The sequence below is a fragment of the Pteronotus mesoamericanus genome, unplaced genomic scaffold (genome assembly GCF_021234165.1).
Source record: "Pteronotus mesoamericanus isolate MK-2021 breed Mesoamerican mustached bat unplaced genomic scaffold, CSHL_Meso_final scaffold_167, whole genome shotgun sequence".
In the NCBI taxonomy this organism is placed as follows: Eukaryota; Metazoa; Chordata; class Mammalia; order Chiroptera; family Mormoopidae; genus Pteronotus; species Pteronotus mesoamericanus.
The window spans coordinates 22,001,343-22,029,198 of NW_026555308.1; the positions used below are offsets into that span (position 1 = coordinate 22,001,343).

A 27,856-nucleotide genomic window follows, 5' to 3' on the forward strand; every position below is an offset into this window, starting at 1 on the left:
CTAAATTTACACCCCACCCCACCCCACAGCTCAGAAGTTTAATTATTTGTCCAAAGACCAAAGGAGCCATGATTCAAACTAAGATCTTTGCACTTCTCACATATTGTACACGACCTTCAAAGATCTAGTTGAAGGCACTCATTTTGTAGGAGAAATAGTGAAGGCCCAAAAGCTGTAATGATTTGTTCAAGGTCAGTAAACCCAAGTCTGATTTCCAGGTACAGGCGCTTTCTGATATATATTGTCTTTCCCCCTTTCCCCTGAATCCAACCTCATTCCTCGAGTGGGGAAGGGGCAGAAAACACCCACAACCAATCAAACCTTCAAAAGCCCCAGCAAAGGAAAAATTAAACTCAATAAATAAAACTATACAGCACTGACATCAGATCTGTAAGTTTATTTGCTCAATGTACGACAGCTACATAATGACTCACATTCATGATATTCCATCACTGAGGAAAACTGCTAAGAATGGTCCGTGTGTGAAATAATTCCTTAGAGAAACACGGAGTTGGAAAAATAATCACTGATTAGACCTTAAAAATAGTTCACTGCATAACATGACAAAAAGCACAAAGGCTCATTCAGAGAACATATTCAATGTTCTCCTACACTGTAATAGTTTTAATTTCACCATGACAAACACCAGACATTAAGATTAAGCTAACACTGGTGTTTCTTTTGCTCCCCCCCCTTAAAAACAAAATATATAACTGCATGTCACTATAGCAACATCCAAAACAGATCAATTTGTTACAATCACTATTTGGTAGAGCAAACTTTACCCCCAAAGGAAAAATTAAATTAAAAAAACTTTAAAAAATTTGAAGACTTGATTTTTTTTGTCATAGGAATACATAACACCTACAGTATAAGTTAATAAATTTCAAGCTACTGTATAGAAATACAACACTAGCATGCACAATATTGTATCAATAGAGTAATGGAGGAGTAATCATTTCACCAGAGAGACAGTATCATAGGCAAGTGCATTTCTTTAAAAATAAAAGAAAAGAAACCATTCAAGCTGCTTAAATATCAAGTGTCCCATTCCCTCTTCATTTTTAGCCCTCAGGTATGATTTTATCTTGCATTATTCTAAAAAGCAGCCAGAGCCAAAGCTGAAATTTAAAAAATAATATATAGGTTTTGTAATTCCAGTAAATCATTTCCAAATGCTACAAGGACACAACACTGCTCACTGGACATGAAGATAAATTAAGGAAAGCCCCCACCCCCCAATCTTTTCCCTTCCATGGCATTGACTTTAGGGCCCTGTAACGGCAAAAAAAGCTGTAAAGCTTTCTTCTGTTAGTTCTCCTGGCAGGGTTCGGTTAACTGGGACTTTCGCGCTAGCACAGGAAGGGGACCGTCTAAGGAAAGTCATGCTGGGTGAACTGTGCAATGTTACAGAGCATCATTACCATTCTATCTTAACAGTAACCTGGACCCCGTTAAATGTATTCATTTCATAATTTTAAGCTCAGTTTTGGTAGTAGTAAAAAGCAAGTGTCAGTTTTCCTCAATCATTACTTATACCTCTCCTTGCCTAATAAGACAAAGAAAACAAGTCTGGTGTCATTACCTATCTTGGGAGTTCACACTGTTAACGGATCTTATTAAAAAAAAGGCTACACATGCAACAGATCCTATTTTCAGACAAATTTATCCAAAATGAGAATGAAGGACCTAAGGCTAACTGAAGACAAATTTGTGAAAATAGCAATGTGGTTTCCTTCAATTCTAAAATGTGCAGTAACTGCACGAGAAACTAACCTCTCATTTCTATGCTTTCGTTAAAGAGAAAAATATATATATAGAAAAAGTTTTGGTCAAACAGGACTTAAGTATTACCTGATAATGATTTTAGTTTATTTTCCTTTAACAATTAGCTGGGAAAAGTTGTTTTCAGGGAGGAAAAACTGACACACTCACAAGGCTCCTCAAATTGAAGAGAATGTTTATGACTAGAGCTCTTCCTTTTGGATTTTTCTACCAGTAGGCTTCTAGCACCTGAATTTTCACACACTGCACCACAAACTTTCTCAAAATGACACCAGCTTCTGCAACCCAACAGCTTTTCCACTCAACTGAGTGGCATCAGGATAGTACAGTGGAGAAGACTCAAGCGAGGAGTGATATGGCAGCGTAATCCCTGAGGAAGGAGCTATGGCAGTTTACAAATCAGGATTTCTCTGAAAATATCGATATAATAAATGACATACAGACCTGAATTTTCTCTATTTTTGTGGTGTTTAACATTTCTATTAAAGTGGTTAATAATTTTTGTGGTGGATTTAAGTTAAGAGGAAAGAAAGACAAAAACCCCACAGCCACCCGCCAAGCACCTATTAAACAAAACCTAAAGTAGCTTTGATGCTCCTCAGGCAAGCCTTTGGCCTAGGAGAGAGAATCAACTTGGATAAGGCTGAATAAGGATGTAAAGCCAAAATAACTAGCAAAAGAAAAATACAGTCAATGGCTTGATGTTACATATGGCTGTAATGTAGAAATACTGTAAACTGCAATTTAGTGTTAATACTGTCAACTAATCAGAAACTTCAGAAAACTAGCAAGGCCTAAACCATAAGGATAAATATACCTTATGTTCCGAGTCTGTCAAGTTTGGGATTTAAACTATTCCATGTCTGGTAGAGTACACCCTGAAAAAAATGCACAGCTAAAACACATGAGATAGAAATTAAGACAAGAGCATATGTACATAAAAATCCTTACTGGAACCACAGAACTTATTGAATGAGGGCCATTCCATTGAAGTTTTCTTTTCATCTTAAGATCCTATTATCTAGCAATAAGTTAAATTAAAGACAGACAGCTCCACTTGCATTAATCTACAGAACAGTCCATATGCCGATGTGAGGCTGCTATTCCAATACCAGCACAGCTAGCCTGACTTTCCACTAGTGGTATTTTGGCAAAAATGTCAAAGAGGCGATCAAAGACAGAACAGGTCGTGGGTTTCTCCCTAGGAAGGTCATCCCTCCCTTTCCCTCCCCCACCCGACCCCCAACTCATGGGAAAAAAATAAAGACTGCAGTAGTAGCATCAGCGTGCGCTGCCAGTCCACCTGGGGGGGCCTTAATTGTTGCCTTCTCCACCATCGTCGTCTTGCTGATCGCTTGTCCAGAGCGTTAGGTTGTCGCGGAGGAGCTGCATGATGAGAGTGGAGTCCTTGTAGGAGTCCTCATTGAGAGTGTCGAGCTCGGCAATGGCGTCGTCAAAGGCGGTCTTGGCCAAGTGGCATGCTTGCTCTGGGGCGTTCTGGATCTCGTAGTAGAAAACGGAGTAGTTAAGAGCCAGGCCTAATCTAATGGGGTGAGTAGGCTGCATGTGCTCCTTGCTGATCTCATGGGCTTCGCTATAGGCCTTCTCAGATGATTCCACGACTGTCGCCCTTTTCTCTCCAGTGGCTACTTCAGCCAGGTAGCGGTAATAGTCCCCCTTCATCTTCAGGTAAAACACTTTGCTCTCATACTGGGTCTCACTGCAATTCTTGATCAGGTAGTTATCCAGCAGGCTCAGCACATCCTGACATACTGCTTCCAACTCCTTCTCTATTTTTTCGCGGTAAGCACGGACCATCTCTATTTTCTTCTCATTACCATCTGCAGAAGTCTTCTGCTCAATGCTACTAATGACCCTCCAGGAAGAACGGCGCGCCCCAACTACATTCTTGTAGGCCACAGAAAGGAGGTTTCTTTCTTCATTGGACAGTGGCTCATTCAGCTCTGTCACCTATTAAGAGGAAAAGAATAGAAGTGTTGTTTCAATTGGGTTAATCATATCTTTATGCCACTTGCACACACACAGATCTGCCAGTTGATCAAAGTGATTAACAGAGAAGTTAGGCAGTGTGAGTATATGGGGGGGGGGGGGGGGGAGTGGATCACAGCTGGGTCAATGGTGCCTGAACCCCTTCTTCCCCCCATAAAACGACACATACCTATCACATAGCTGTTCCATGAAAGAACTATCAACTCTAGCTATTAGATGACATATCAAATTTTGATCTAAATTGCAAGAGGTCAACAGTTCTCTCATGTTCCTAGGGATTTTAGTATAGATGGCTTATACATCTCTTATATACCATTCTGTTTTCCTAAGAAAAGAATGACAGCTTTCCTTCTAATCTTCCCTTGTCTGCTACACTTCAGTCCCATCCCTTCTGGGTAAGAATATTTTGAGTACTGGCTAAGAATATAGTCAACCTCTAGCAGACTACTGAGAACCAAGGAAGCTTTTCTGTTCGTGTTAAGATCATATGAATTACAAACCTCAGGTAGTCAGAACTAGGGGCATACGACTGAGTCTCACTACTGAGATTTTTAGTAATTTGGGGAACACATATATTTCATAGTGTTTGACTGAATACAATTAGCAATACTAAAGAATGGAGAGATGCACAAAGTGCTTCTGGGCTGAGGTGGCCAATAGGAATTGATGTTTCTTTCAATACAGGCATTTCTAAAAGGGTCTTCATCATCACAAAGACCAGTTGCCCTGAGAAAACAAAGGCCATAGCACACTGAGAACTTTGGTCAAGATGGCAGAGTAGATGAATGCCGAGCTCACCTCCTCCCGTGACCACCTCAGAATTCAACTAAATTGTTGCATTTAAGAATCTGGAAAGATAGCTTGGCTGCAGAGGTCCTCCCTGAGGAGCGAGGGGCCCCAGCCCCAAAATACCTGGCTGTAAAAATCAGTGGGGATTCAGTCCAGGTGAGGTGAAGGGTTGCTGGAATCCCTGTGCATGGACTTACTGCTGACACACTTGCTCACTCTGCGACCTGTGTTAGGGGAGCAGGTCAAAAAGCACCAGGGACACATGAGAAGGAACTGAATCGTCCGGCTTCAGGGCACAGGATTAAAGGGGCAACTGGACACAGTGCTGGCAGGTGGCACTGTCCCTTTGTTGAGCCCTCCCAAGTAAGCACCACATGAGTCTCCATCAAACTAGCTAACACTACTCGCTGGCCTCACCCTGGTGATTACTTGAGATCCCACCTCACCCAACCTGCGCACCAGCCAGAACCTTTCACAGGCTGCCCCTCACAAGCTACTGGCCCTGCACTATGCTGCGCGTTTTCCTAAAATCTCTCAAAGGTCCACAAACCCCAAACAGGCAGCAGTTGGCCTCAGAGTGTCCTGTACCTCTTGCTGAAAGGCCCCTACCTCTAGTGGAATTTGGCCTCAGTTTGCAGCATAGCTTCTCTCCCAGGTACCTCCATGCCCAAGCACAGGGAGCTACAAACCATAGATCACTCTGTAGCTCCTACCAGTGGCCCCAGATCAGGCACAGGCAATGGCTGACCTTGGCCTGCACCAGAATCCCTCCCAAAAGGCCCCAGAACCAACACCCCTGGCTGGCTTCAGACTGACCAGAGTACCACCCAGTTTGCTCTACAAATGACACACCCAAAGGATTGACTTGGCAGGGGCCAGAGCCACACCACAGCCCTGCAAAGCAAAATCTACTCTGTGCAGTTGGTCCCTATACAACAGGTCGTCTGCTACAGTCATGGCCAGTCCCCACAGCCAGTCAGCCTGAGGGTCAATCCCACTGACAGGGAAATCACAAGACTCAACTACAAGAGGAGGACAGAATACAACCCACACAAGGGGCACCTCTGGAGCACCCGGTTCAGGTGAACAGGAAGATTCCGCCACTGGGCCCACAGCACACTTACTACATAAGACCACCCTGCCAAGACTAGTAGATGTAGCAGATCTGCCTGATACTTAGAAACAAACACAGGGATGCAGCCAAAATGAGGAGACAAAGAAACATATTCCAAATGATACAGAACAAAACTCCTGAAAAAGAACTAAACAAAATGTAGGCAAGCAATCTACCTAATACAGAGTTCAAAACTGGTTGTAAGGATGCTCAGTGCACTTAGTGGAAAAAGAGATGAACTTAGTGAGAACTTACACAAAGAGACAGAAACCATTGAAAAGAACTAGTCAGAAATAAATACAATAACTTAAATGAAGAATAAATTAGATGGAATCAACAACGTACTACATGAAGGAAAGAACTGAATCAGTGTTTGGAAGACAAGGTAGTGGGAAACATCCAATCAGAAGATCAAGAAGAATTTTTTTTAAAAAAGGATAGTTTAAGGAGCCTCTGGGACAACAAGAGTAACAGCATTTGCATTGTGAAGGTAACAGAAGGAGAAGAAGGGATTATAAACTCATTTGCATAAATAATGACAGAAATCTTCCCTACCCTGACAAAGGAAATATACACACAAGTCCAAGAAGTACAAAGTGTCCCAAACAAGGTGAACCCAAAGAAGCCCACATCAAGACACATGATAATTAAAATACCAAGGGCCAAAGACAGAAAGAAAATCTTCAAGTAGCAGGAGAAAAGCAGATTAATTTCGTACAAGGGAGCTCGCATAAGACTGTCAGCTGATTTCTCAACAGAAACTTCGCTGGCTGGAAGGTCTTGGCAAGAAACATTCAGAGTGATGGAAGGCAAGGACCAACAACCAAGATTACTATACCCAGTCAAGGCTATCATCTAGAATTGAAGGAGAGATAAAGCGCTTCCTAGACAAGAAAAAGCTGAAGTAGTTCATCACCACCAAACCAGTATTATAAGAAATGTTTAAAAAAATTCTTCAAGAAGAAAAATGATAATATGAGTAATAAAATGGCAAAAACTACATACCTTTCAATACTTTAAATGTAAATGGATTAAATGCTCCAATCAAGACATAGGGTGGGTGAATGGAAAAGAAAGCAAGACCCATACATGAACTGCGTACAAGAGACCCACTTCAGAATGAAAGACACATATAGGGACTGAAAGGAAAGTGATGGAAAAAGGCATTTCTTGCAAATGGAAATGAAAAAAGGCTGGTGGCAATACTTTGGGCAAAGTATATTTTAAAATGAAAGCTGTAACAACTAAGGACATTTCATATACAATAGCCAAGATATGAAAGCAATCTTAGTGTCCATTAACAGATGAATGGGTAAAGATGCAGTGAATATATACAATGGAGTATATTACTCAGCCATAAAAAGGAATGAAACACTATGACTTGTGACAACATGGATGAACTAGAGAGTATTATGCTAAGTGAAATACAAATAAAATATAATGAACAACCAAAACAGAAACAAATTCATAGATACAGGGAACAAACTAATGGTTACCAGATGGAAGGGGGATTTAAGGGGCTGAGTGCAAATGGTGATGGGATTAAGTACAAACTGGTACTAGTTACAAGACAGTCATGGGGATGTAAAGAGCAGCACAGGGAATAGAGTCAATAATATTGTAATTAAGTGTGGTGCCAGGTGGGCACTAAATTGACCAAAGTTGAATAACTTCCTCAGTTAAATACGTCTAACCATTATGCTGTACACAAAACCAACATAAAAAAATCAAGTCATTGACATTACATTTAATTAATGTAACTTGATTTCTGTGCTATCAGAGCCATCCATACTATTAAAAGTGTCTGACGACCATGTGAAACAAAATTTTACAAGGATAGAGCCCTTACTTTTCAGTCCTATTCTGAGGTCACATTTTTGTCAACTATCATATCTAAACTGGTATATATACTAAGTCAACGGCTAAGTCACAACTTAAGGAACACCAGATTATTCACTATTTCCTAAATTTCAGAGCAGCGTAGGTGGTTCCCTTGCCTCACCCTCTCATGTGCCTGTGCTCCAGCTGTAACATGTTAATAACAAAAACTTCACACTTCTGTTCTTTGTCCTTCTGCCCCTGCCTGGAATATTTTCCAGTGTTCCTGCCTGGAAAATACTTACAAAATTATCAAGAACCAAGTTAATACTAATGTCCCTTATGAAATCTTCCCCATCTCTCCTTCCAGCCAGTTAAACTGACTACTCTCTAGAGGCCTCACTGTTCCCTGTGTAGGTCAACCATAGCACCTCCTTTATATTACTCACAGATTGAAAGGTAGGGGGGATATAATACAAAAAGACCTGCTAAACTACAGCAGGGAGAGGCATGCTGGGATGTCAAGAGACTGTTTTCTATGTATGAATCATTTACACTCAGTATGTATTCCACTTTTCTAAAGGGAATGGGGTGGGAAAGATTTATGTTTAGTGAAACTGGTTGTGTAATTTAAATAATATCTCTCAGAAATTATTAAACCAAAATACAAACCAAATCATACTTACTAGTTTACTGCAATTCATTCTTTGAATGACTTGATCATGCTTTGCTTACTAATTTGAATCTTCAACTATCCAGCAAGTAATATACACTCAAATATTTCCTGAAGTTAATTCGTTTTTCTTATGTTAACTGTACACTATGCATTACTGATTCTCCACTATAAAGCTAGAGAACAAGTACCTCTATCAGACATGCCCTCAATGCTCGTGACTGCCAAGTGAGAGACCAGGATTAGGAATACTGGACTTCAGAGGAGGAGGAAACCAGCACAGAGGTACTTTTTGCTCCATGCCTTCCCTTATCACCTCGCCTATGGTAACACCACTGCTCCTGAATAAAGAGGCTTATCACCGCATAGCCAATTCTTTATATATTCTAAGCTTCAGAGACACTATACTCAGCCTGCAGGCCAATGTCATTCCTCTTGATTTCTTTTGAATATTCAAATATCCCAGGAGATGGGGTTTTTCCAAGCCTCAGCATTTACTAAGTGACAGTGGGAGCAAAACATTTCACCTGTCTGGGACTTGGTTTACTTATCTGTAAAGTGGAGACTTCTGCCTCTAAGGTTATTGTTAGGTTATGCGAAAGAGAAAGTGCTCTTGTCACAATAAAGTGCTACAGAAATGTGAGCAATTACTTTTGAGAATACCCTGAATAATTTTCCTTCAATTCCCACTTAGGAAGCATCTAAATTTCTTATATAATCTCCTGGCTTATCTTCCTGTATCAAGTGTGTCGTTACCATTTCAGCATGTGCTCTAAGCTGAAACTTCCTTACCTACCTTACTTTCATTATTTTTCATAAACTTTAGTATCATATAGGTAGAAAAATTCTCCAGACAGGCTTTCAAACAAGCCGAAGCCTCTGTAGGCCTGGGGCTCCCATACCACAGGGTTCTAGCCCATATTCACTGAATGTGTAGATATAGAAAACTAGCTGTCTCTAGCACAACCAGGTAACTGTCTCCCGTGCAAAGAGAAGCCAGAATGCCTAAGCCCATTGAGATAAGAGTCCTGGCCTTTCCCCTAAATCATGTTGTCCTTATTTCAAGAGCCAGCAACTATTTAAAGCTCAAATACCTCACCAGTATGATACATACCATGAGCTCTCCTACTGCAAATAAAGTTTGGCTGCAGAGCCCAAAGGTAGCAATTCCTGCACAGGTAAAGTTTGTCTGATTGCCTCAAGCAAACTGGAACATGGAGATTATGAAATGCTAATATCACCTTTTAGGTACAGGAACTCAACCACATTTGAAACATACCCAAATGATCTCTGCCACCGAGAAACTAAGAGGGAAAAGCCTTTAACTTTGAAAAGTCTGCTCAAAGGAAAGTAAGGTTTCTCTAAAAACCTTACATCAGAAAGCCCTGGCCGGGAAGCTCAGCTGGTTAGAGCACTGTCCCACTGCCAAGGCTGCAGGTTTGATCTTCAGTCAGGGCACATAGAAGATTTGGCTAATGAATACATAAATTAGTGGAACAACAAATTGAGGTTTCTCTCTCTCTCACCTCCTTCCTCTTTCTCTCACCTCCTTCCCCTCTCTCTTAAAAACAAACAAGAGAACAAACAACCCCCTCAAAACAGAAAGAACCCATATATCAGAACTCTAAAAAAATCCTTAAGCTCAAAATAACTTGTATGAGAATTAATCTGTAACTTTTGCATTAAAATACAGATCACAACCATACTACTTTTAAAGGTCCAAACATAACTTTTTAAAGGGTGGTGGGGGGCAAAACCTCCCAGTGTCCAAAAAAAATTTAAGATAGAATGACTATTCAATGTGGAAAGATGTGAGATATGAATCACTTGGGAAGGAAGGTAATGTTTTTCAAAAACAGTCACTTGTTTATATTATAAGAATGTTATACAGAATGGTCCCCAAAACTTACTGTTATGGGTGTTAGAAAATGTGGAAAGCTTGTCTCTCTCAGCCTTTTATGTTTTGCTTAGAAACAAAATTGTTGTTTCTCTCTTCTAAACTCTTAGAAAACTCAAGTTAAATTTCTTTTAGTGAGTTGAAGACAGAGAGATATGAGTAAAAAGGTTAGAAAATTGTGCTATTTCTTAACAGACCTCCCCAAATCCCAGCTACTAAAGAATTAGGTATTAGTCAATTAGTGTCAGCTGTTCTTCCCTAAGAATTGAGAGATAAATTTTCTAAGATTAGCAACTGTTGGGATTCTTGGAAAGGTATTTAGATGACTGACTTTAAGTCTTAAAGCACTAAGTCATTCACAAATTCAACTCATCTATCAAGAACCTTAAATGGTAATGAGTGCAACTTCAAATATTTAATCTTGTTAAATTAATCTTAATTTAAAATATATTTCTATCTTGCAGAATCTTGTGTAGGTATTACAAAATAATAGTTATGGTGATAATCATAAAACACATTTTAGAAAGCTGAAAATCTCCTTGAAGACCTGAAGTTAACATCGAAAAAAAAAAAAGATAGGAGGAATGAATAGGCAGAAAAAAAGGACTTTTTGGGCAATGAAACTACTGTGTATGATACATGTCAGTATAAACTTATCAAAATCCTTAAAATGTACAATACCAAGTGAACCTTAATGTAAACTATGAAGTCTGAGGTGGTAATGACATGTCAAATAGGGCCACTGATTGTAAATGTACCACTTGGATGACGATAGCGGAGTAGGCTGTGCTGTCCAATCAATTTCACTGTCAATCTAAAACCGTTCTTTTCAGATAGTCTATTTAAAAACAAAAAACAAATGTCATACCTAGTATCAGATGCTTCACACATTTTTTGGTCTTCCTAGGTCTGGAACATTATCACCTGAAAGGGCCAACAGGCCATCAAAAAGCAGATGAAGGTAGATGCAGTGACTGCTATGTATGAACACCCTATACTAAAAACAGAAGTAGTAAGATAACAAGGTACGAAATGGGCATCAGTGTGCACATAATGGACGTGGTGTCTATATACTGTGTAGGCAGTGGACTAAGCCATTGCTAATAAATGTGACACTGTTCTGCTTGAATATAATTAATCATGCAGTCCGGAGGCAACCTATCTACTAAATAACTAAAAATTTTGAAAATAATCTGAGGTTGTTTATCTTTCATATCTGAGTAAAGCGCCTTTAACTTTGCTGTGCAGAAAAGAATTTAACAAGTCCACACAGCTGCTGCAGTCAAAAAGAAGCCAAGAGTGACAGTTTTCCTTGATAGTCCCCGTTCTGTTTGCTGTAACTGATCTGCAACATTTTGGGAAAAGACAGGTTCTACAGAAAAAAAATAAAAATAAATAAAAAAGAAAAAAGAATAGAGTTAACAAAGGCTCGAGACTGCTTGCAAAGTTGACCTCTGGCTAGCGTCTGAGAACTTGGATTTTAGAAGGATTCCCACCATTCTCAGATTAATAATGGTTCACTGTCCCTAAACTGTGTCAATAATGTGGTTTATGCTTTTTGCCAGTTTTCATTCTAAGCATCTTGAATTTTGTTATATGCTGGGCAGAAAGTACCTATGTGACCAGCCCCAATAAAACCCTTGGGCAGTCTCTTAAGAGTTTCCTTGGTAGACAACATTTCAGACATATATCCTGTCTGACTCTACTGAGAGCGAACCCTTGAAAGCTTGTGTCCGGTTTACTCTGGTATCTGCCCCAAGCACCTTTTCCCTGTGCTGATTTAGGTTTGTATCTTTCCACTCTAATAAATCATAGTCACTTTTGAGACTCTATGCTGAGTCCTAGCAAATCACTGAACCTGGGGGGATAGTTTTGGGAACCTCCAACACATATGCATTCTAGAAAAGTTGATATAGCACATCCCATAAGGTCTGATGACACAAGAAAAATATACCTAAAGGCCACTTCTTTCTTTCAAATTCTTTTTTTTATAATTTTATTTTAGAGATAGGGTAAGGGAGGGAGAAGGAGAGGAACACAGATGTGAGAGGGAAACAAAGATTGGTTGCCTTCTGCAAGCACCCCAATGAGGGCAGAGCACAAGGCCCGCAACCCAGGATGTGCCATGACCAGGAATTGAACCAGCAATTTTTTTTGTTTGCAGGACACCGCCCAACCAACTGAGCCATACTGGCCAGGGCTTTTCTTATACTTCTTATAATTTTTTAAAGGCCATTTCTTATAATTCATCAAGCATTCGTTGAACATCCACCAGCATGTGTTACGCTGCACTGAAGATAGACTATTACAATATTACAGGAGAAGGAAACTCAAGCTTATTTACATTAAAATACCAATCACAGAGGTATTCTTAAAGGTAGCAAAACTCTGCCTGGAAAGCTTAGACAATATTTTCATTACAAAGAAACAGCTTCAGCTGGGTTTTTAAAAACCAGCAGCAGTCACCCTGGATAAAAAATGCAGAAGGAAAAAACGCTGCAGGAAAGAGGGACATCCTAGAAGAGTCATGAAACTTCCATGGCATATTCAGGGCCATAGCCAAGGTCTCAGACATGAGACTGGCGGAGCACCTATGTTTTCCTGATACCACCAAGTCTTATGTCCTTTTCACAACTATTCTACAGTGATGCAAAGAAATAAAATAATTTTTTCACCAAGTTCGCACCATTAACACACAATGGCACAAGGACACAAACTTGGGCCCTCTGCCTTCAAACCCTGTGCTTTTTTGCCCATGCAGAGCCTCTGACGACGTGAACACTGCAGCACATCACAGAAAAAGGACTAATTTCTTGCAAAAAGACCTCCTAAAAGTAATGTAAGGTCAACCAATAATTTAAAAAATGGTCAAAAGGAACAGACAGCTGAAAGAAAAATATATGCAGAGTACCCAATCTCAGTCCTTATAAATATCCAACTGGCAAAACTTAGAAGTCTGATGACTCACTGTGACGGAGACAGTGTGGGTGAACAGCACTCTCATCCACTCTTGGACACTATAAATTTATAGAGGGCAATTTGGAAAAGATTATCAAAAACACAAATGCTCAAAAACCTTCTGACGCTGCAGTTTCTTTCTAGAAACTGATTGACTACATTATTTGTAACAGTTGAGGTCTGGAACCACCAAATGATCTTTGATGGGAGATACTTAAATTACGATACACCATCTAACAGAATTCTAGATAGTAATCAAAAAAACACTGGGCAGGGCCCTGGCTGACGTGGCTCAGTGGGCTGGATGCCGGCTTGCGAACGGAAAGGTCGCCAATTCAATTCCTGTCAGGGCACATGCCTGGGTTACGGGCCAGGTCGCTAGCTGGGGGCATATGAGAGGCAATCCATCAATGCTGCTCTCTCAGTGATGTTTCTCGCCCGCTTTCTCCCTCCCTTCCCTCCACTCTAAAAAACAAGCAAAATCTTAACAAAAAAACCCCCAACAAAACAGGGTGAGGCAAAAGCAGGTTCAGTTTTGAATAAACGAAACAGTTTACTCTTTATATTATTTATTACTTTCCATGTGAACTGTGAACCTAAATTTGCCCCACTCTGTATTTGCACATTATCAGTGTGTTCCTAGAAGGGTCTGAAAACTGAGTGGCTGAAAGGCAGTCAAGGCTGAGAAGGCTGAACTTTTGACTTGTTACCTACCTGTTACCACTAGTACCTATTCAAACAAACCCCCTCCATAATTTGCCGTTAATTGTATCTACAATTAAAAGTGTAAAGCCTATTTTGAAAACCAAGTTTTTTTAAAAAGCCCAAAGCCAGTACTTTTATAAGCAAATTTATTGGTGTAAACTAAATCAAACCCACATCTGTTGTTTTATGCTTACCACCCCCACCTCCATCAATTAAAAAAAAACTTATTTTGGTTGTATAAAAATCTCTCATTATATCTTTGTAAACATTAGGGCTGATATAGTCAACTACTCAACTAGTCTGTATTTTTCTAAATAACTTTTGTAGTATCAGAAATGGGTGGGGTTTTTTTGTTTTTTTTACCAAATTGTGATTTCTCTTTGACCCTCCAATTAGCCCTTTATGATTTAGTACTGTCATTTCCATTTTAAAGTTAAGAAAATTAAGACTCAGAACCAAAGAACGGAACCGAAATCTGATGGCTCAGAATCCCACATGCTCTCCACTATGCAACTGTTCTCAAAAAGCAGAAAAAGGTTTTATTAAAAAAAAAAAAATCAAACAATTTTTAAATAAAATACTCTACTGAGCAGCTCTAGTCCTTAAACATACAACACTGCATGGGATCCATATTTATCTATTTCTCCAGGTTAACAACTGAAGCACCATATTCCTCCAAAAGTTGAGTTACCACTACTCAGCAACTCCACTCCTAAGCATACACGAGAAATGAAAACATAATGTCCACACACAAACTTGTACATGAGTGTTACCAGCAACAGCCAAAAAGTAGAAACAATCCAGTATGCCAAACAAGATGTTTCTCCCCTCCCAACATATTCCCACCAATCATTCTCTTTCCTGTATTTTTCCTTCTCCTGTTCTTTCCCATCAACATGTGAGGTATGTCCAGAAAGTATCCAACCATGCACTATGAAAAACAGAAACATTTACTGAAGATACAAGAAACAGGAAACATTGTACACAGGACAATGAGCCTCAGTCCCCTTCAAAGTAGGCACCTTGGGACCTCACACCGTTCTCCCAATTGCCATCAGATGCCCTGTCATAGTTTCCTGAATTTCACCAACAGTCTGAAATCTTTCAAAGGTGATTTGTTTTGGGAAAAGCCAGAAGCCACAGGGTCTCAAACTTGGGCTATAGAGGGGCTGAATCACCTGGGTGACTTAAGGTTTCATCAAAAAACTCTGCATGCGATGTGATATATGAGTGGGTGCGCTGTTGTGATGAAGCTGCCAATCACCAGCTGCCCAGAGCTGCGGCCTTCTGAATCATCTGAATAGTTTCCACATAAGGAATGTTCAAGCTTAATGCAGAATCTGATGCAGATTCCTTGCTCTACTCGCTCAATCATTTTGAACAAGACAGCCACACCCTACACATGCTCACTCAACGGTATCTACCACCCCCACTGACTAGTAAAGTTGTCACTGTTCACGTGTGTGCACTCCATTCCACTCTCCTCGGCTGCCAGGTTACACTGATGTCACCCAAACAGTTCTCATTGTATTAACAATTGCTCTACTTTTTCAGGACAGACCTCGTATACTCCAATTACATGATTAAGATAAATGACCCCTTTTAATCTCATCTCATCTTATTTCCTTCCAAAATTAAGTTTCTGTAAATAAGTCTATACAGTAGGTCCCTGAATGTTTCATTGTAACTTTGATGAAATACTGTAGTAACTTAGCTCTTGTTTATATCAGCCTACTGAAAGACTGCTTTCATTATACCTCATATCAAAGCTGCAGAGCCTATTGACATATTGAGAATTTACTGTACGTTACCATTTCTTTAACATTCTTTCACATCTCATCCCATTACCACTGTGACCACTCTTAAAAAAAGTCTTCAAATGTCCTATTTCACATACCCAATATTATCTTATCTTAAAGGAATACTGCTTAATTTTTGTTAGCATTCTTTCCTGGTTTTCTGCACATATATCTACTCTTAGTTTTTTATTTCTCATTCCAGTTACTACTAATGTGCTACTCCCCAGAGTTTCAGATTTTGACTTCAACTCTCCTTTTCCCTAGGTCATCTTCCTACGCCTGGTTTTAACCATCATGAATATATAGAAGATTCCCTTTAGAATGTCAGGGATATTATATATTTCCGATTTTAGACTAGAGCCTGGCCATTAGTGAGTTTTAAGTAAATATTTGTTTACTGAATAGTAAGTAGCACTGACTGCTTACACTCTGCCAGACACTGTCCTAAACACTTTTCATTTATTAACATGAAACTATGTCTCTGATTACTTCCACTTGAAATTATTTCCTCAAATTCAGCATGCCTACAACTTAATTTATCTTTTCCAGTATTCATGTCTCCAACTAGACCCCTACAATACTAATAAGTCTCCTTCCGTCATTCTGCTCTTATTCAATTTCCACACTGCTGACAATCATCTCTCCAGACCAAAAATCAGATTATGATTCTGCTCTATTTAAAATCCCTCAATGACACCTCACAGCTTAAAAATAACACAAACTCTCGCTGGTCAATACAGTTCAGTTGGTTAGAGTGTTGTCCCATAAATGGAGAGGTCACAGGTTTGATTCCAGTCCACAGCACATACCCAGGTTGCAGGTTGGATCCCAGGTCAGGGCACATATGAGAGGCAACCGATGAATGCTTCTCTCTCACACCGTTTCTCCCCCTTCCTTCCCTTCGCTCTAAAATCAATAGGCATGCCCTCAGATGAGGATTAAAACAAAACAAAACAAAACAAAACAAAACAACCCCCGCCAAACTCCCCAGGGCCCTTCATGCACTCACCCATTTACCTATTTAGACTCATTTCCTAATAGTCCCTCAAGTGCGCACTACTGCAGTACTCCCTGAGTGTAGCCAATAGTGAATTATGAATCATGCAATAGATTCTGCTCCTTGTACATCTCAAAGCTAAGCATGGTATTTCCTGTCTGGACATTCCTTCCTCCAACCTCTTTCTGTCTCCTCATGCCACCCCCTTCCCCACAAGATTGCTCTGGCATCACTTCCTCTAGGAAATCTCCTCTGATGCCCAGAGTGTGATGTCAAAGTCCTTCTCTAATTCCACAGCAATGATCTCACTTCCATTTTTATGTGTGGAATAAGTATTCCCATAAATGTTCAATAATCCTTCTTCACAATTGTATCTTCCCTTTTTGATTTTGGATCAGTATCATTTACTCCTTCCACCTGCCTAGACCATCTCCAAAATATTCAAATTAGCATCTTTTTTCTTCCTTGATCTTCGCCCAAATCCCCTCAAAACATGTTTCCACACAAGAACATTATTTTTTATGTACAAAAGGTCACAGCTTCTTTCCATTTAAGTAAGGTATATTCTTTCATTCAGTTTTGAGTGGCATTCTTTCACCTCCTGGAAATACGTCCAAGACTCCAACAGCAAAGCTACATTACTTACTTCCTCATGTTAAAAATCTGAAATCTCTTTTGTTAAGTGATATTTAAAAATTCCATAATCAAGGGATGAAATGTCTTCTAAAAGAAAGGAAATTACACTAATATTGAGTAATACACCTTAGTACTATTCTAAAGGAAATGTGTTCTGTATTTTAACCTAGACTATGTGATGACCCTCTCAAGAACAACTAAATGAAAAGATATTAAATATGTAGTAGACTTTTAATGCTTCTGCAACCAATGGAACATTTACTAAACTTAATGAAAATAAATCAATGAGATAATAGTTAAAAGATCACCAGTATCCTTTTATACAATTACCTTTGACCTCTGAAAACTTTTAAAAGAGCCTTAGGTTTAGGAAAAAAATACTCTTAGCTAAAGCCTTATGCAAATTACTTAAAATATTTCCACCTGTAACATGGAAATATAATTTTCTATAACTTTTGTGAAATTAAGTGGGAAAAAAGTATATAAAGACCTTTCCCAAGTGACAATAAATGTCAGACTATATTGCAATATTTTATCTGAGTATGTAACTTATCATCTTTTCTCCTCCCAAAAAAGATTTTAATCAGTTCAGAAATCTACAGAACAGATGTAAAAAAAGTCATACTAAAAAATGTTTTCCATTGTGGTCAGAGCAATGCTATGCTGCAACAGCACAATAAATAATGATACTGACTCGATTTTAACAAAAGATACAGCCTTTAGCCATCATTTATTGAAAATACATATATACATATAACCTATAAATGTGTCTATATATATAGCCAGCCAGCTTATGAACAGAGAAAAAGACATGCTCACAATGTAAACATACTATATATCCAAAATAAGAACTAGTTATAATTCATTCTGGATTTCTGAGAATCTATATATTAAGACATAGTTCTAAATAAATAATATCACGCCCTAGTTGGGTAGCTCTTTTGGTTACAGCATCCTTCTGTTTCATTCACCAAGGCTGTGGGTTCCATCCCCAGTCAGGGCACATACAAGAATCAACAAATGAGTGCATGAGTAAGTGGAACAACAAATCAGTGTTTCTCTCTCCCCCACTTAAAAAAATAAAATTTTTACAAAATAATATCAACAGAAATACACTGTATCCAAGTTTTAAAATTCAATCCATTACTAAGCTCAAGTTTACTATATTGTTTACCTTCCTTCCCCAATAAATGAATCAACTTCCCAAACTCGAAGTCTTAAAAAAACCTGAAGTCTTTACCTGCAGGACCTTCAAATGGTAAAATAAACAAACAAAATGGCAGAATACCCATCTAAACTACTGGTATCATTACATTGGTCAACTTCTTTATTCTGAGCATGGGTTCAAACCCCCAGACAGCTGGTATGTATACTTAATAGTTATCTATACATATATCCCTCCTGAGTAATACACTGACATTAAGGCAAAGTGATTTTTTAAAAAACTGCTTCAGCACCCTGCCTAGGGGTTGGTTGGAGCACCAACCCATAACCAAAAGGTTTGATTCCCAAGCAGGACACATGCCTGAGTTCTGGTTTCCATCCCAGGTCTGGGCACATGGGGGAGGGGGGGAGCCCAAGGGCAGCAGCCTAACAATGCTTCTCTCTCTAAAACCAATGAGTAAGTGTCCTCAGGTGAGGGGTAAAAAAAAAAAAAAAAATTCTCGGCAAGCAGCAAAGCCAAACAAAAGCAAAAGTTTATTTACATTATCCTTAACAAATCATTGGGTTTTAGCTTTTCTATCAGATTAGTGACAAAAGCTAGAACTGACAAAAGAATCTACCCACATTACCCTTTAAAAAAAGGCGGGGGCAGAAAAAAAGCAAGAACATACTGATGTAACATAATGACAGAACTCTATTCTTGTAACCTAGACACCACAGAATCTTTCCTCTCTGCGCTACTGACCCACCCAACCTTTCAACTAACCCCCTCCTGAGAGTAAAAGCTGAGGGGTGAAAAGCACTTGGATGTCAACTTAAGCACTCTTAAAAATTAAGAAAACATTAAATTATCTGCCATCTGGATTAAATACTTTCAGCAAGAAACTGCACTTTGAGGTTGCCAAATTGAATGTAGAGATCTTGTTGTCATTCTGAGTATTTGTGGCAAACGGGTAAATTTAGTTCTATAAAAATTTAGTTCCATGCTCCAAAATGGTAAATCCCAATGTGGCTATAAGAGTAGGAGCGTGTATATAGATACAATTTGGCCAATGTGCTGAGAAATGATGGAGCTGGCTACAAGAGGGAATATTATACCATTCTTGTATTTTGCATATATTTGAAAGTTTCCATATTAATTTTAAGGCAATCATTCCAACCACAAGAAAGCAGAATAAGGGAGATCTGTCACAAATAAGGTAGCAGTCAAGCTTTCCCACGTTCCAACCTCATTTTATTTTTCTTGATAGGAAGCAGTAGGGTATTCTTGAATTTTGAACCATGTGTATGTAATACCTATCCGAAGTTACATTTTCCAGAACTTTTAAGAAATCACACGTAGTACTAGCGATGGTTTCAAGATCCTTAAAAATTTTTCTTAGCTATTCTTTCACCAATTTCATTTTGGGTCGCTGTACTAATATATAAACTGTGTTGGAAGCTTTAGCCACAAAGACGTTCATGGCATTGTTATTTATAAATTTGAAAACAGCCTACATGTGAAATAAAAAATAACTAAATTATGAAACATCCACAGGATTATCCTGCCACTGAAAATACTAATGACAGGAGAAAATACCCTTAAAATAATGTCAAGGGAAAAAGGAAAGGTAAAAGCAAGCCTAAACATGTAGAAAATACCCCTCCATGAGGAATTACGGTGATAACACTTGTTCCCACTGGTTTTGCTTGTTTCAGAATGCTTTACTATTGTTCCTATTTTTCTATCCTGTTAGTTCTCCTTGCCCTTCTGGATTGGGTCATTTTCAGCCTAGAATAAAAATCTAGTGCTTAAGGCCTTTTTTTTTTTTCTTTCTTTTTTGAGAGGCGAAGGGAGAGAGAGGGAAAGAAACATCCATGTGAGAGTGAGATTGACTGGTTGTCTCTAGCACATGCCCTGACATGGACCAAACCCACAACCTTTCAGTTTACAGGACAATACTCCAACTAACTGAGCCACACCAGCCAGAGCTGAAGTTTAAAGTTTCTATTTCTACTGCACAAATGTAGTTAGAAAAGACCAGATGTAGTTCATATGTGAAGACTGGAATATGATTTGAAAATAACAACTACCCACCATAATCTACCCATACCGGGCAGGCCCCATGTGAAAGTATACTGGCAGGGAATATGGGATTGTTTGCACGACTACTATCCATGCTGGCCTCCACTGCAAAGACATACTCATTCACTATTTAGTGTCAGACTGCTACAGAAGGAGCACTGAATTGAACTGAATGGTACTGAAGTAAAACAATTCAGTCTTAAAAAAGTAAGGTTATTTCTGCATCCTTAGAGTACTGGCATCATAGGCAATTTTGTTTCCTAGGTCTAGGTTATTTAAATACAGTTGGCTTAATTACCATATTCATAACTCCTTTCAGAAAGCTAATAAAATTTCAATGAGCTCTTTGAAAACCTCCATTTTTAAAGGGTAACCTTCCTCTGGCTACCTCTTAGCTTTCTCACTTCTCTATACCACTGCAGCTGCTCTTCACACTCAGCTGCGGGGGAGGGTGGATAAGGGATTCCTTTTGAGCTACTACTGTCATTACGTGTTCAGCTGCCCATTGCTGTCACTGTCATATTCCCAGCTCTGACACCCCTGTTCTAGTAACAGAATTATTAAGAAAGGTCACCAAACCTAGGCCCTACCTACTAAATCTGGCTTTAGTTTTCTCCAAAAAATAAGACATCGCTCTGCTCCAAGATTAAGAAAGTAAGACCAATGAGAGTTTATTTGCAAATTTTTTATATGTGTTTAAAAAAAAAAGTATCAATATATGTTGAAGATGTAAATAAAGTACAGCATAGGAAATATACTCAATGGTACTGTTTTAACTATGGTACCTGGTGGGTACTGGAAATATTGGGGGGAACTCTGTAAAGTATTATTGTCTAACCACTATGCTATACCCCTGAAACTAATACAAAGTAGTATTAAATATAAACTATAATTCAAATATAAAATTTTTAAAAATCTATATATGTAAGAACACTCTCATTTTTATTTACCAATTCACAACCCAACTAATGCTTTGTGGCACATTAACAGTATTCGACTCTGGTAAAGAAAAATCTACCTCTGTGGGACACTTCCTTACAACTTTAAGGCTGATGAAAATTTGGCTTAGACTTCAACAGTTTTTTAAAAAGGAAGGGGAAAAAAACAACTCATGCAAAGTCTTTAAGATTTACACTATTTATTGTTTCTGCGAAATCAATGGGAACAAACCAGTTATTTAACCATTTACCTTAAAATTAAGCTTTCTTTCAGTAATTTTTGTTGATTACTTTTCATGTTACTATTTTCTTAACTATTCAAATTCATAAATTAGTAAAATCAAAATTTCAAAGATCTCTCCAAGTGCCAATTTAAAGAAAGATATGGCTTGATAGTAAACCAAAATGACAGCTGATGCCTAAAATGGAATTTGGGGAAGATAAGAGGACAATGATTATGAAAGGCCATAAAGCAGCTGGTACTGGTAGCCTAAAAAGACAACAAATATATCCCCCCCCCCCCCAATAATTATAGTTTCAATGTCTGGGCAAACACTAAGGACAAAGACTAAGAGCTTGGGAAATAAGACAAAAGACAGCAGTTGAGTGATTTTTTTCTCCTCTTGACTATTAAATGTATAAAGTAGCCCTTGCTTTTCTTTCACATCCCATGAAAACTGGTAGAAATACAGAAAAATGTCCTGCCCGATAAAAAGGGCTAGTGATACGAGGATGAGAAGCTTCTGGCAGCCACAGAATCATCAAAACAACATATTTAACATCTTATTTACAGGTATCCCATCAGTTAAGAATCCCACGCTTGAATCGCTCACTACTCTCAGTACTGCACAGTGTTCATTAGGGGGTTGCTGCCACAGAGCAGGGAAATCATTTATAATAAAGTGTGCCTTGGGGTGGAAAAGAAGTCGTAAGAACACCAGCAAAATTTCCATGATCTCCGAATAGATAATAGTTTGCTGTGATTTCAGGTAAGTTATTCTTATTTATTTGGGTAAGCATCATATGGTTTTTAAGTTCTACAACTTTTTTAAAAAGTGTAACTATAAACCTAGCTAAGTCTCTTTTTAAAACTTACACTGAAAAGATTCAGACATCAGAAAACAAAGACAAAGGGATACTGATTACCTTTGGCTTTGTTGTTGCGGGCACTTCATTATTGACATATCCCTAAATCAGTCATGTTTTTGAAATCGAGCCAGCTATAGCAAAATCATCATCACTTTTTAAAGATATTTTTTCAACGAGAGGTGATGGTTATACAATATTATGAATACACTAAATGCTACTGAACTGTACACTTAAAAATGCTTCGTTATGTGACTTTCGCCATAATAAAAGCACAATCATTTTCTCCATTCTTTAATTATTTAGAATTTGGTGTAATAAATAAATAAGGGTTCCTCCAAGTACTAAGGGATGAAATCCTCCCCAGGGTCAGCAGTTAATCCAAAGGATTAATGAGGATGTACATTTAGCAGCATCTTATCTCAATATAATTTTTTAATTAGAAAAGGCAGTTATTTCAGTTATTGTGAAGGGTAACACATAAAAAGCAAAGTTATGTGTATTCTTTCCACCCCAAAGAAGAGAACTGAAACCACATGACTTAGAATAATGGCTGGCAGAACTCCACCTCTCAAGAGTCTACGGAGGTGTCATTACTCCATTAGCGATAATGGCTTATTGATCTAGCCTCCTGGAAGAGCTAGTAGGAAAAACAGATTTCAGATAGTAAGAATTTTAAAGTATATTGATTCTACTAGAAGACTTTTAAAATATAATTAAGATAGCCTTTTGCCACCAATGCCCCCCCCCGCCCGCAACACACACCTTAGTTAAACTGCTTAACCCAGTGACTTCAACAAAATTAGTAGCCCAGAAACTTTTTCTCCACCCCCAACTCTAGGCAAGTACCGATAGCCTACTTAGAATATTAACTTCTCAGGAGGCATTAAAATCCAAAGGACAAGACAGTATTGTCTAACAAGTAGGAAACATCTAGGTATTCACTCTCTCCTTAAATGCAGGACTACACATTGTCTTAAAATAAACTTCCCACTTTCCTCCTTTTCAAAACTATGCCTAGTTTCTACTCTGGTTACCCACCTGCAACTACTACCGTGCACAGGTCCCAAAAGTGTTATTACTAGAATAATTTCATTAAGTGCAAATGAATTTAATCCTAACACGTGAGACTATTTTCTTTGTTATCTTTCAGTATTTTCCAAATTCTGTGATGAGATGACTTTTACAAGACTACAAAGTTTTATAAACAGTTTTGAGTACCTACTGCATTTATTTAATCCTCACAACTCAAGTTAGGCTACTGACCCATTTTACAGATGAGAAAAATCTGTAAAGGTAATCTGAGATTCAAGGTAAATCTACTTCCTCAAAAATCACAGTAAACAGATTTGAAAAAAGGTCTGCTTTACTTTACAAACTGTTCTTTCTTCCAAATTCCATTAAGGAGCAGAAGCATAAATACAGCAAAAGAGAAGTTTCCCAAATCCGAACCTAGAGTTTTGTAACAGATTCTCATTCCCTAACATTTACTGAAAATAATTCATTAGGAAGGCATAATTTTTAAAATGTTTTTATTATAAACTGCCAATTAATAATATGCAATAAACCCAAATATACTGCCTGTCTCTGCACTATAGTCACAAAATATATTTTTGTTTAAAATTTCTATCTTTATTCCATCACTGCCCGATTTTAATGGCGAGATGAATGTTTAAAATTACAAATGTATCTTATACACTCTTCTGAGAACACCAGAAATAGCAAAATGAATAGGCATCTGTAGAGGTCACTGACTTGAATGTCTATGGGTAAATAAAATTCTTATTTTCTGCACCAATCCTTATATGGTGAAAGATGAAGTGCTCAATTCCACCTGGCTTATCTGCTAATTTCTGCATTCCCTTGGACAAATGCCATTTGCATACTCCCTACCAGCCCTTAGGTGCATTGCAGCCTCTGTGTCATTGTGTGTGACATCACTGGATTGCTATGGATATGGGCGCGAGGTCACTCGCTTTTCTATGAAACTTGAAATATGAAAAAATTATAAGAATCTAAATAACATGAACCTACGTTATTAAGAGTGCAATCTGTACCATTTCAGCTTTAGTATGTTTTAGGATAGCAACTGTGGCAATATATTAATTCAATGGTCCTCCCAATCTCAGAACCAATTCTCATCTCTAACAAGATTTTTAAAAAATCTCTTTATGTTGCTGACTTAAATATAAAAGCATCAATATTATCATCTTTTCTGAACTTATAAAGTTGTTCAGTAACCTGTAATGCTTGTACCACTTCATTAAAAAGATTTAACATGCAAGGTACACTCCTAAATCCACTTCACACTGGAGATGCTTTGTTACATAAGGCAGTAAGTTAAATGTTAAGATAATGGAAGACCCAAACCATTAATTGGATTTTCCATGTTTCATTTAATAATGTTCAATACTTCCCCCTCCTCTAATATCAAACTGGTTAACAGCCCATTAAATAAATTCAGAGTTACTGACAAAATGGTGCAATACAGGCGGAATCTGCAGACAACTGGAGAGCAGTATTCCCTTTCCATCAGCATGAGGATGCGCTAGCTTTTATTTTTAAGCCTCCGATGTATCTAACAAAAAAAAATTTTTTTAAGACTTTTTCCCCTTTAAAATAACTCCTCCCAGCCTCCACCTCCTCTATGCTCTCTGCAATATGACAAATGCAGAATCTTCTGGAATGACTTGATACTGCCTCCCACCACCGCTTTGTTTGCAATAACAGATTAGAGAACCTTTTTCCAACTTATTAGGAATTTCAACAGATGTGTGCCTGTATTTTAAAAACAAACAGCATGTCACAAATTGAACCAGTCAGGTAAATTCACAACCTTTATTTTAAAGACAATACCTACCCTTTCAATACAAAACATTAGGAAAAAATGGAGATGACATGTTGAGAACGATCAATGGAAACGCCAGCGAGAAACCAACGTTCCTTAAAGCACGAGGATTTGCTTTGGGGAATGGAGAACGAGAAGCCTTTTGTTAAGAAAAAGGTGAGGAAGCTTTCGATTTTGCCCAGGTTTTCAGTGAAGCCTACATTTTTTCCAGGGAGGTTCTACAGGATCTGTCAGTAAAGGCAGCGGGGAAGATTTGGGGAGGGGGGGTTAGGAAACCGGGAGACATGCTGAGTGAATGGGAAAGGCGCCGCCCAGACACCAGGGAGAGAAAGAGGAACCGCATCCATGCGGTCCCCCGCCCCCACACCAAGGCTGGGAGGAGGGGAAGTGGGGCACAAAGGATGCGCACGGCTCCCGGCTCAGGTCCCCAGCATTCCCGGAGACGTGGGGCCAGAGACCCCGCTTCTGAGACTAGTCCAGCAAGACTCCGCCCCAACCCTAGGGCCAGGGAGGGCCTCGGAGGCAGCGCCGCTGGCCCCGAGGGACTCTCGGGGAGAGGCCGCGTCACAACCCGGGGCCCCATTCGCTACTGGGACCCTCCCTGTCCCCTCAGTGAGCAAGGAGTGGCGGCCAACCCTGCAGTCGCGACAGGCGACTAGTCCCCTGGTTGTCCCAGCGAAGGCTCGCGTCTGAGAACAGGCTGGCGTTGTGGGAGGGGGGAGGGGTAGAGAAACTCACGTTCTTCATGGCCGCGGCCATGTCGTCGTAGCGTTCCGCCTGCTCGGCCAGCCGGGCTTTCTGCACCAGTTGCTCGCGGTCCACCATCTTCGCAGGCTGAGTCGGGCCGAGCGAGAAAACCTGGTAGGCCTGAAGGCTCGGAAGACAGCTGCGGCACGGCGGGAGCCCGTGTGTCGGAGGGACCGACCCACGAAGCGAGCAACTGAAGAGACGACGAGGGCGCGAAGCCTGCGGCTGGAGTTGCAACCGCGGGATAGGGAGTGAGACGGCTGCGGCTGCCGTGCGTGCTGCGAGAGGACAACCCCCTGCAGTCCCGCCCACGCCGCGTGACGCACGGGGCCCACCCACCCCGCCCAGGCTCCGCCCCGCCTCTTCCGCTGCTCGGGCTTCCTCTCAGCTCAGCCCGCCGCCGTCTTCTGAGAGTCTCTTCTTTCCCCGCTGCTCCGTATTGTTCACCTCACCCTGGTTCCTGCGTCCCAGCTTCTCCAGACGCCCCCACCCGTCTCCCCTCAGACCCTCGTGCTGCCATGCCCCCTGTGCCTGGGCCTCTGGGAGTTGTAGTTCATCCACCGGGGAGGTGGTACGTACTTCGGAGAGATCAAGGACAAAGGGGCGGTCAACACTACATCTCCCAGTGGTCATAGCGCGCACGAGGAGGGAAGGGGGTGGGTTCCAATTTCGCGGCCGCTGGGGACCCCTGGCGGGGACAAAGGGTGCTTGAATCTGAGCGAGTGCTGATTCACGGCCCCGCCCCATATTCTCCAGGAAATTACGGCGGAATGGGCCGAGGCCTCAGCCCTGGACCCTGTGTCCGAGATAAACAGGCCAAGGTGGTTCACAGATGGGGGGGAGGCGGGGAGGGCGCGTCTACTGTAGATCCAAACTACCACGGTGATGCCCGCCGCTGGGGTGGTTGAATTAAGAAGCTAAATATTGGGATCTAAACTGTTACCCTCCCCCACAAGATTCCAGTTCCCCAGCCCCCACCTTGAGGTTCTTGGACGTGATAAGATGAAACGTGGAAGGGCAAGTATTGGCCAGGCATACCGGCTAATTTACAGAAAGGATGCAGCTGTCTACTAGCTGACATAGGGGGAGCCCCTTCTTCCTCTCCAGGTTTGAGTGTTAAAGATTCAGTTGTGTTCCCAAGAGCTCCCTGTGTGCTTAAGTTGTATCTGGGGTTAACCAATCCTCTCCACCTAAGACATATACACTGAGGTCAAGCTGACAAATTCTTGTTCATGTGCTTCCCTTTTTGACATTCCATGTAGCTCATACTCCCCATAGGTTTCACTGCACATTTTATTTACTTCCTTTATTCAGCAGATATCATCGAGTACCTACTATTTTCCAGCACAGTTCTAAGGAATGGGGTACAGCAGTGAACAACAAAAACGACAAAAAAAAAAAACCTACCCAAGAAAATAGGCAAGATATAAATATGGGTGGACAAAAGCAGGTTTACAGTTATACAAATAAATAATACAATAATTAATAATACAAGAGTAAACTCACATACTTGCAACTGTAAACCTACTTTTGCCTACCCCTAAATGCAGAATATGTTAGAAAGTGATAAGGAGTAAAAATACAAAGTAGGGGATATTAAGTATTGTGTATGAGAAACTAGAATGAAGGAGTTCCACCGAGGGACTATACCAGGCTCTATGCTAGATGCTTGGGGAAGAGGACATGGGATTTAGAATGTGGTAAGTGCTACGTTTTTTTGTTGTTTTTTTTTATTTTCTGGGGGATAGGAAGAGATTTTGAAAAGCTTCTCTGGGGACGTCGGTGGCATTTCCAACCCAGCCCTTAAAAGACATAGGATTTAAGAGC

At 39.8% G+C, this 27,856-nt stretch overlaps 1 protein-coding gene and 1 non-coding gene across 2 annotated transcripts; one reads left to right on the top strand and one right to left on the bottom strand.

Moving 5' to 3' along the window:
• Positions 1 to 381: 381 nt before the first annotated feature.
• YWHAG (tyrosine 3-monooxygenase/tryptophan 5-monooxygenase activation protein gamma) lies at positions 382 to 26,321 on the bottom strand. Its single transcript, XM_054589758.1, has 2 exons — positions 26,021 to 26,321; positions 382 to 3,756 (listed from the first exon to the last, which is right to left on the bottom strand). The coding sequence occupies exons 1-2, from the start codon at positions 26,105 to 26,107 to the stop codon at positions 3,100 to 3,102; spliced, it is 744 nt and encodes a 247-aa protein (XP_054445733.1). The 5' UTR covers positions 26,108 to 26,321; the 3' UTR covers positions 382 to 3,099.
• LOC129083995 (small nucleolar RNA SNORA16B/SNORA16A family) lies at positions 11,310 to 11,457 on the top strand. The gene has a single exon (XR_008530558.1). It is a non-coding gene; the product is annotated as a small nucleolar RNA SNORA16B/SNORA16A family (small nucleolar RNA).
• Positions 26,322 to 27,856: the final 1,535 nt, after the last annotated feature.